Source organism: Cannabis sativa, unplaced genomic scaffold (genome assembly GCF_029168945.1).
Source record: "Cannabis sativa cultivar Pink pepper isolate KNU-18-1 unplaced genomic scaffold, ASM2916894v1 Contig1, whole genome shotgun sequence".
Classification (NCBI taxonomy): domain Eukaryota; kingdom Viridiplantae; phylum Streptophyta; class Magnoliopsida; order Rosales; family Cannabaceae; genus Cannabis; species Cannabis sativa.
Window position 1 is genome coordinate 2,483,258 of NW_026870037.1, and position 10,248 is coordinate 2,493,505.

Below are 10,248 nucleotides of genomic sequence, written 5' to 3' on the forward strand. Positions count from 1 at the left end.
TTTATGGTATAAGTTTTTTACTTTAAACTTATATAAAATTAATTATAAATTAATAAAATTATATATTTTTTTGTCAATTATTGAAAGGACTGCGCAACGCGCGGTTACGTTTCCTAGTTATCTATAACTAAGTGTTAATAATTTTAAGAACTTCTATTTACACTCAATAAAATAAAAGTACATCTTATTATTAAAAAAAATTTAAACTTAATAAAAACCTTATTTATCTATTTTATGAAATTAATTAAATATTTTATGTATTGATTATTTCCCCCTTGACAAAAATCTTTAGTATTCTTAAGCAAAAAAAAAAAAAAAAATCTTAAGTATTCTATTTTACAAAAATAAAACATGTGTAAAATATCCTAAATACTTTTAGGAGCCACAAAATTAATAAATAATTTTGGTCTTTTTAAATTAAATTGAAGATCAAGATTAAAGAATCAACATGTTACTAATTTATTGAAAAAATATTTGAATTACGGACTTACGTGCGAAACACGTTAAACCCAACTAGTATATATAAATATGTCTAAAATAATTAGAAGTGTTTGGAGTGATTTTAGAGTATCACGTCAGTGTCTCATATCTCTTTTTTATATATATACTAGGAAACAAATCGCGCTTCGCGTGCGATTGTATTTTGTTCAATGATAATTAAATTATAAAATTATATAAAAAACAAATTAATATAAGAAAAATAAATTAATGTTGTACAAATTATTTTGAACTTAAGATAATTCTTATTTAATTAGTTTATTATAGATGAATATTATTATAAGGTTAGTTTTCTAAATATTATATCGTTTGAATAAACTGAAATAGAATTTAAAAAGAAAATGTAACAATTGATAAATCTAAAAAATTTATCATATATGATTTCAAAACCGTTATCTTTATATCATTTTAAAGTACAATTGATAAATCTATAAAAAAAAAAAAAAAAAAAAAACCTCATATTATAGCATTTCAAAATTGTCGTCATCGTATCTCACTTATAGATGACACTATATTTAAAGTCGTTATGTTATTGTTGTATCTTACTTATAATTATCATTATATTCTCAATAAGTTTGCCCTATAGAATATAATTATAATAATGAAATAGAGATGAAGAGAAAGTATGAACGAATAGATATAATTTGATGGTTCTAAATTGAAATTTTGAAATCAAAAAGGAAAATTTGACATGAAAGAAAAAAAAAGAATAAGATGGAGAAAAAAATATGTACATAACAAACATATGTATGGTTATGATGGTTAGATGGAGATGCATGGAGAGAGTGTTGGAGAAAAAAAATAAAAAACTTATTATAAAATATCATTGAATAATAAAAATAAGAGATTAACTTATGATTTTCTAAAAAAAATATATAATAATATACATAACATAATAATTTGTTGCAAAAATAATAAAACAAAAGAATTACACCGTGTACAAAAATTAAGAAAAATTATGGTTTACACTAATTATTGACATATTTTATTAATAATGATGATAATGACATACTCTATTTTACATATTATGGTTTGTATAGTTGTAAGATAATGGTAAATATAGTTAATATATTTATAAAATGTATATAAATAATGAACTATTAATTATATAGAGAAAGAATTGTACTAATATCAATGTATATACAAATAAAATTATCAAGAAATATATTAAAGAGTGTGTGAGCAAAATAAGAATCTTAATAGAATAAGAGATAGGGAGAGTTGTACCATACACTTTAGACCCATTTCCCTTTGTAATATGACATATAAGGTTATATCGAAGATAATTGCAAATAGAATCAAGCCCATTCTCCCTATCATTATTTGCCCCACTCAAGCTGCTTTTGTGCCTGGGAGGGATATCCAGGATAATAAAGTGATTGTACAGGAGATTATCCACACCTTCAGCCGAAAAAGGGGAAAGGAGGGCTTGTTCGCCATCAAAATTGACCTTACTAAAGCCTATGACAAACTTAGCTAGGAATTTGTGGACCATGTGTTGAGGTGCTTTGGGGTCCCGGATGTATTCTACAATTAGGTTTCGTAGTGTATTACTACAACTTCCTTTAATGTTTGCCTAAATGGGGGCCAGGTGGGTAGAATTTATCCCTCGTGCAGCATTCGGCAAGGTGATCCTCTATCCCCCTATTTGTTCATTTGGGCTGCCGAAATTCTCTCTAGACTTATTCATGATGCTTTAAGGAATGGTCGCATCAAAGGTATCAAACTGAGTCGTGGTGGGCCTACCATCTCTTACATCTTTTTTGCAGGTGATCTCATTCTTGTGGAAAGGGCGACTGTTGAGGAAGCCAGGAGTTTATGGAATTGTCTAGAGAAATTATGCGACTGGTCGGGGCAACATGTCAACAAGCTTAAAACAACTATCTTTTTCAGCAAGAACACTTCAGAGTCCTTGAAAGGGGATATTAAATCGGCTCTAGGCATCGGGGGCCCAGTGGGTGTCCCCAAGTACTTAGGACTCCCTCTTTTCCAGTCTAGAGGTAAGGACGCATATTTTAACTTTATTGTGAAGAATTTGACTTCCAAGCTTCACAGCTGGAAAGCGAAAACTCTGTCAAAGGCGGGAAAGGCAACTCTAATCAAATTTGTGGGCTTGGCTATGCCTATCTATGTCATGCAGTCTACCAAGCTTACTAATCGATTGTGCTCTAGAATTGATGGTATGGTTCGTGATTTTTGGTGGGATTTTGAGAAAAGTAATCATGGAGTTCATTTAAGAGTGTGGGACAAGTTGTGCCTCCCTAAATCTCGGGGTGGCCTTCGTTTTAGGAAAACTAAGGAGATGAATCAGGCTTTTCTTGCTAAATGGGGTTGGAAGCTGCTGACAGGGTGTCAGTCCTTATGCTGTATAATTCTTGATGCTAAGTATCTCAGGGGTCAGGATATCCTCAAATGTAAAGCTAAAACTTCAGACTCCTACATCTAGAAGAGCGTGGTGAAAGCTAACGACATCCTTAGGAGAGGGGTGTGCAAAATTGTAACTGATGGTAAGGACACGCATATATGGGAGGACCCCTGGATCACGCATGGAAAAGATTTCCTCCCTCAACGATCTCTAAACCAAACTCATTCCTACACTATGGTATCTGAGCTTCTAATTGAATCGGGCACTTGGGACACCACTAAACTACATAACCTCTTTAAGCGTGAAACAGTGGCTGATATTTTGAAAGGGGGTAACCCCTCGAGTCATGGGAAAGAACACTGGATTTGGACCAAGGAAGGAAATGGTCGCTTCTCTTGCAAATCGACCTATTTAATCCAGGCCTTTTAGAGGTTCCCCCATTGTGAGGTTGCCCCAACGCTTTGGAATAGACTCTGGAACAACAAATTCCTTGAACGCCATAAAGTTTTGTCGTGGAGCATCCTTTCTGACGCCCTACCTGTAAGGGTTGTTCTACTCAAACACTTTCATATTGATGGTAGCACTTGCCCGATTTGTGGCGTTGATGTGGAATCCTTAGAGCACATGTTCCTTCAGTGTAACATGGCCTTCCACCTATGGCGCTCTTCTCCCTGGGGTATTTTTCCCGTTACAGGAACATGGATTTGCATGTGGGACTGGGTGAAGTTTTTATGGAGCCTCAAGAGCAAGAATGTAAATACAGATGAGGTGTTCCTTTATGCCTCCATTGTTATTGACACGATTTGGCGGGTCCGGAATGATAAGGTACATAATAACAAGTTGGATAATGTGAATCAATGTATTGACTATATTTCTCACTCTTATGCAGATTACAGAGATTCTCTTATCCCTAACTCTTCCCCGATTCCCCCCTGCTACCTGGAAACCCCCCTGAAGACTGGATCAAACTAAACTGTGATGTTAAAGTTGGTGGGGAGCATATGTGCATTGCTGTTGTTGCGAGAGACTACTTGAGCAAGGTGGTTTGAGTCCATACGGCCAAATTGGCATTTTCTGATGCTCTTTGTGGTAAAGCTGCTGCGGTCTGCTTGGCGCTTGAGGTAGCTAAGGAAAAAGGTTATCAGTTTATCCTTGTGGAAAGCGGTTCTAAGATAGTTATTAATTCTCTCAACGACATAGAACCCCGTTGGGAAATTGAAAACTACTCTCTTTTTTGTAAGAGAATCGTTTCCTCTTTCATTTCCTGTTTATTATGTTTTACTACTAGAACTTGTAACTTTCTGGCTCATAACGTGGCTAAATGGACTTTTACTTACAACCACTATGAGTGTATTAATGTTACTACTATTCCTATGAACATTTGTTGTAACGACCGAGAGGTCTAACGATTTAGTATGAATGAACTTATCTTTTCCAAAAAAAAAAGTAAGTATATCATTGTACATAATAAAATCATCACCAATAAATATGTTAATGAGTGTATAAGAAAGATTGAAAATTTGAAGAAAAAAAATAAAAAATAGATAATGATGATACGAGATATTTGTACATAATAAAATCATCACCAATACTTTTAGATTATCATTGTTCTATTTATATTAGAAGAATAATAATGATACGAGATATTTTAGTTTTGATTAATAGTTAATTAATTAAATTAATCAAAAGTTAGAATAAAATTTAATTTAAAAATTAGAAAAAATAAGAAAAAAGAATAAGTATTTTAAGATGATTTTGGCCTCACCGCTTCATAGTTCTCTTTTATATATATAGATATAGATATATAGATATTACGATATTATATTGTTAACAAATATTATAATATTATAAGTTTTAAACTAACTTAATTAATGCTAATAAATCTAAAGAAACAATATTAATAACTAAAACATAAAATAGGAGAAGATAAATTTGAAAAAATTTAAGAGGTCGAAAACAAAGTTCAAAGAGTCTATTGCACGAGTAACTTTTTTATTTTATACGCGCATGAAATAGACAGTTTAAAACATTGATTTCTATATTGTAAATTATTTCGAATTTCTCAAAATTTTGCAGGATATCTTAAATTACAATAACGTATACGATTATGAAAAACTTTAAACTAAAAAATTCTTAAAGATGCTAAAATAGTTAGAGGTTACATCAATGTATCCATTTTAGTAGGGTGCATGTAAAAACATCCTAATAATTATTAATAATATTAATAATGGGATGAATTAAAAAAATATTCTTATTTTATCGAACTTTTTCTAATAAATAAAATTAACAAGAATAATATATAATTGGATAATATAATTTAATATTATTAGATTTTGTAGTACTTTTTTTAAAATTCTAATTTATTTTATGAATAAATTTTATTTTTTCTATTACACTAAGGGCTCGTTTGGAACGTTGTATTAAGTCGTATTGTATTGTATTGTATTATATTGAATTGAATTATATTTCATATTTTTATATAATACTATGTTAAACTTTAATTTATACTAAAATATTATATATTTAGGTGTCCATAAAAGTTAATACCATATATAGTTTTACATAAAATATAATACAATACGGTGTAATACGGCATACCAAACGAGCCCTAAAATAATTAAATTAGTCGCGCGAATAGCGGCTAAATTGTCTAATTAGAATATAATTTGATTGGTTCCAAGTGTATTTTTGGATAGAAGTTCTACTTCGCGCGGCTAAATTGCCTAATTAGAATATAATTTAATTGGTTCCAAGTATATTTTTGGATAGAAGTTCTACTTGGCACTGCTAAATTACCTAGTTAGAATATAATTTGCTTAGTCTCAAGTGTATTCTTGAATTTAAATTCTATTGTATAAACTTTGAGAAAATCACTTGAGGCTAGCTCAAGTGGCCATAGGTGGGTGTGTGAGTGTTAGAGGTCCTGGTTCGAATCCAGGTAAAACATGGTTGTAATATATAAACACTTAAATAAAAAAAAAAAAAATTATAAACTTTGAGAAAAAAAGAAAAGAAAAAAGAGTAAATATTTTGTGTAAATTTGAAAAAAAAAAAATATCATAATTATGCCCAAATATGACATAGAACCCTCATCCTTCATATACCCAAGTTTTATATGTCGGTTTCAGAGAAGCTTCTATCTTCATCAATGAAATCTTCTTCTTCTTCTTCTTCTTTCTTAAGCTTCTTTCCGCCCGAAACACCTCGACTACGTCTTTCCAGCTCTGTCTTACATTCTAGTGTCAGCTATAGTTGGAAACACAAGAGACCCTCTTTCCAAGTCTATGCAGTCTCCTACGAGAAATTCATTCAATTTGCTTTAAATCATACAAAGCACCATACCCATTTGTCTCCTTCTCCTCTGCAGGTACCTTCCCTCCCATTACTCATGTCATTCCACTGTTTGCTGTAATCTCTCTGTTTATGTATGTAGATATATGAGGCAAGTGAAGTTAGTCTTTTGTGATACTTTAACACTATTATTGCAGAGGAGCTCCCAATGTCACTTCCCTTTTGATTAGTTTTGGTGTGGTTAAATTGTGTGATATGAAATGGTTTTTCTATTTGATCTGAAAAGAATCATAAGAGCTTTTGGAATCTTCTCCTCCAGGGTCAAAAATAGTATCTTGTTCAGGTCTTGTTGGCCAATCTGCTTTCTTTTACTTTCATTCATGTCAATATGGTTCTCAAATTATAACTCTAGTAAAATCCATATGGATTTTTGTTTCAAATTGTTTCTGAATATCCTTGGAAGACAAACTATCAATGTGCTTTCTCTTGTCAGTGTAATTTATCTTTTATGCACTCTTTTATTGCAAATGGTAACTAAAGCTCAACTTGTTAGTTGTAACCATGTGTTAGATCTATGAATTGTTTCTTTGTTAGATAGACATGTTTATATTTATGGGAATAATTTCTATAATGTCAGGAAAAATTTAGTTCAATGATGTCTACGGATGGTAATGTAGAGCTTCAAATGGGGTCCTTCGAAGCTCCCAAGATCAGACTTCTACGGAGTCTTAGTATTGAGACTGAAACAATGCAGGTAGAACTATCTAACTTGCTGGGTTGCATTTTCATATTGTGTGGTTGGTATTAAGGGATGATAAGATGACACCAATTCCAGTGCCTTCTCATGTATCTTTTATAAGTAGTTTGATTATCTTAATTGGATCTGTGCCAATGAAAAATTAAATTGATAAAATAACCTGATAGCGTTGTCTATAACTGGACCTCTACAGTGCTCAAGTTAGAGAAAAGAAAGAACCATGATGAATAAGTGAGATCTTAGTGGTTGTTTCACAGCTTTAAGCACAAAGAGTTGATTTTACAGAAGCAGGACAGTATTCCAAACATTAGCCCTGGCTTTTTTATTAAATCTTTAATTGTAGCTTCAGTTACATTTTCTTATATGTTTACCTTTTCAGTTGAAAATTTTCTTTTCGTTTTTATGACAGGTTTTAGATTTTGCTGCCTTCCCAAAACCAGAATACGATGTACCCATCTTTTGTGCTAATTTTTTTAGCAATGCAAGTACAAGCATAGTTTTACTGTAAGATTTCTTGTCTCTCAATTAAAACACGACAAAAGAGTCGATACTTCTTTGTTTTTTTTTTGAGAATACAAAGAGTCAACCATGCTGACCATTAAAAGGGCTTTCGTAATTCAATACTTTCCTTGTCAAAATGTTTCCTGAACTTTGTGAGAGTTTTTACTTCGCCTTCTCAACCCTTTGTGTATATTTTAGTCTTTAGACATGGTTTATTCATACTGTTCCTATTTACCTGTATTTGATATCATAAGTAAGCATCTACATGGATTGGTCATTTGATACTTGTTGAAGGTGAGAATTCGTCAACTATGTTGTTGTGGGCGGAATATTAAGAACTTAGTCAAAAAATGAAGAACTCGAAGAGCTTAATGGAAATGGAGAAGAAAAGTTGCAAACAGAAAGGGATTTGTAAGAATTGGGCATGCTGAATTTCTGATCATTGTGGAATTAGTGCGCACATATTCAACTTGCTTGCCATATTAAACATGGTGAATCTAGGATATATGCTTGCCATTGTTTTAACAGGAAGTGCTACTAGAATGGAAGTACGTCTCTTTAAGCTGGGTTTTCTGGTGAAATTAGAACTTACCCTGATTAACTGTTTGTAGGGATCTTAATCCTTTGCATGATGTCATCAATCAAAGGGAGTACAAAGAGAAGTATTATTCAAGCCTAATTCCTCTTGGAGTTAAATATTCTGAGGCAAGTGAAAGACTACAATGACGAATCAAAGAGCATTTCCTAATGTTTACAATATCCTCTTAATGACTTTCAAGAATCTTTGTCAAACTTGTTGGCCATGTTGACTTAATCACTGATTTCATGCAGCTTTTACCATGGGGAGGAAAACTTACATCAGAGTCTTTAACATTCTTTTCACCGATTGTTATATGGACCAGATTTACTCCAAACCAACACAAATATGATGCCTTGTATTCTGCATTTGTTGATTATTACAAGGTATACATGTTATAGCTTTTACAAAATTCAGTTATTCATGAATATTTACATTTATTTGGTGTTTATATTTCAAATTTGTTTCCTAAATTCTAAACTGTCACTGCTTTGTTGCTGCAGGCTTGGGTTGAGCTAATTGATGAAGCAGCAGAGGAGAATGATGCATCCATAATTAAATTCAACTGTGAAGCACAACATAGATATTTGGCATGGAGAGCAGAAAAGGTGGTTAATCTTGCTTACTTTGAATCAAACCTATTGATAGAGAATATTGGATTTTCCCATTTTTGAATCATAATTTCATGCCATTGTTACCGGAGTACTAAAAAAAAAATTCAGAGTGCTTCAAGAAATACCAAATAAAATTAAGAAAACAAAAGTGTGTTACGAAAGAAGGGAGTACATGTATGAAAACAAAACGAAATCATGTGGAAAGTTCATAAATTGTTCAGTCAACTCAGATGTATAAGCTTCACATTGAAATGCTCTTTGATTAGTGAATTCATCACTTGGGTTTTCTTCCAACTCCAACTTTGGAACTTCCACATTTATTTCCAATTACCTTGACAATTTTCTGGAAAGCAGGATCCTGGTCATGGACTTCTAAAAAGGTTAATTGGGGACACAGCCGCTAAGGTATAATTCCATACTTTTTCTTTCTGATTTTGGAACACAATCAGGAGTCCAGTTCCTTGAATTTTTGTTCTTTATTCTTTGAAATCCTGCAGGAGTTGCTAAGGAACTTCCTTTTCCATGGAATAGATGAACTAGGAAGCAAAAGCTTCTTGGACTACTTTCCAGATTATCGTTCTGAGGATGGGACTGTGATTGAGAAACGCAGTATAATTGGAAAGTCCTTTGAAAATCGGCCATGGGACGCAAGAGGAGAGTTTGTTGGTAATATATTTATAAATTAACTTGTCATATAAAATTGCCTAATTTTTATCGACTAGGCCCTCTATTCAGTCCATGGTTCATACAAGCTACTAATTATTAGGATTTTTTCTCCCCCGAACTTTGGCATGTACCAAATTATGCCCCTGATTTTTTTTTACCGTTAAAAATTCTCTCTAAACTATTGAGATTGTTAGATTTAAGGACTCTTGTCTAATTTCATTTAATTTTACTGTTTCAGTGATTGTTTATGTACTAAATTATACTCTCCAAACTTTCATATCTATCAAATTATGTCCCTCAAATTTTGATATGTATTAAATCATGTTCCTAGAACTTTCATTCATGTTAGAATTTTTTTTCTAAAATTAGTCAAAAGTTTTTAAATCTAACAATCGCAATAGTTTAGGGGGAATTTTTAACGGCAAAAAAAATTCAGGGACATGATTTGATACATGTCAAAGTTCGGGGAAAAAAATCCTAATTAGCCTTTATTTTATTTTTTTTTCAATTTTTATTGTGTAGGAAGGACACAATTCGTAAACAACACAAAATAAATAAATTTGGGTGATACATTTAATTTTTGTCAAAATCGTGTTGACATATTTAACATGTTTATTAAGGTGTTGATTTCGGGTCAATATACTTAACCCAAAATAATATATTACATCAAACTGAAAGCTTCTTTACTATTCAAAGAATAACACTTCTAAGAACTTTTTTATCCGAATTCTATTAGTAATATTAAAATTATTAATTTCATGAGTAATATTTGTAGGAAAATTTACATCATATATTAACTTTTGTTATTTTCTTACAAAAATATTGTCAGGCGGTATGTTTTTATTTTTTTACTGTGTTTTTTTTATAAATTTCATACTGCAGTATACTGTGTTAAGTTTTCACTGGTGTTCTACTGGTGTTTTTTAGTTGTTCTACTATTGTTTTGAGTCTTTTGTTTTGTGTTTTATTAGTGTTTTAT

At 31.6% G+C, this 10,248-nt stretch overlaps 1 protein-coding gene across 1 annotated transcript; it reads left to right on the forward strand.

The window, feature by feature from the left end:
- Window positions 1-5,947: 5,947 nt before the first annotated feature.
- LOC133032930 (phytochromobilin:ferredoxin oxidoreductase, chloroplastic-like) lies at window positions 5,948-9,850 on the forward strand. Its single transcript, XM_061107404.1, has 8 exons — window positions 5,948-6,230; window positions 6,792-6,908; window positions 7,321-7,415; window positions 8,024-8,117; window positions 8,244-8,375; window positions 8,493-8,597; window positions 8,958-9,008; window positions 9,101-9,850. Exons 1-8 carry the CDS (start codon window positions 5,979-5,981, stop codon window positions 9,287-9,289), a joined length of 1,035 nt encoding a protein of 344 aa, XP_060963387.1. The 5' UTR covers window positions 5,948-5,978; the 3' UTR covers window positions 9,290-9,850.
- The last annotated feature ends 398 nt before the right edge of the window (window positions 9,851-10,248 follow it).

Coding starts and splice junctions, on each gene's coding strand:
- LOC133032930 (XM_061107404.1), top strand. CDS start 5,979: ATGTCGGTTTCAGAGAAGCTTCTATCTTCATCAATGAAATCTTCTTCT. Junction 6,231..6,791: donor TGTCTCCTTCTCCTCTGCAG/GTACCTTCCCTC, acceptor CTATAATGTCAG/GAAAAATTTAGTTCAATGAT. Junction 7,416..8,023: donor AGTACAAGCATAGTTTTACT/GTAAGATTTCTT, acceptor AACTGTTTGTAG/GGATCTTAATCCTTTGCATG.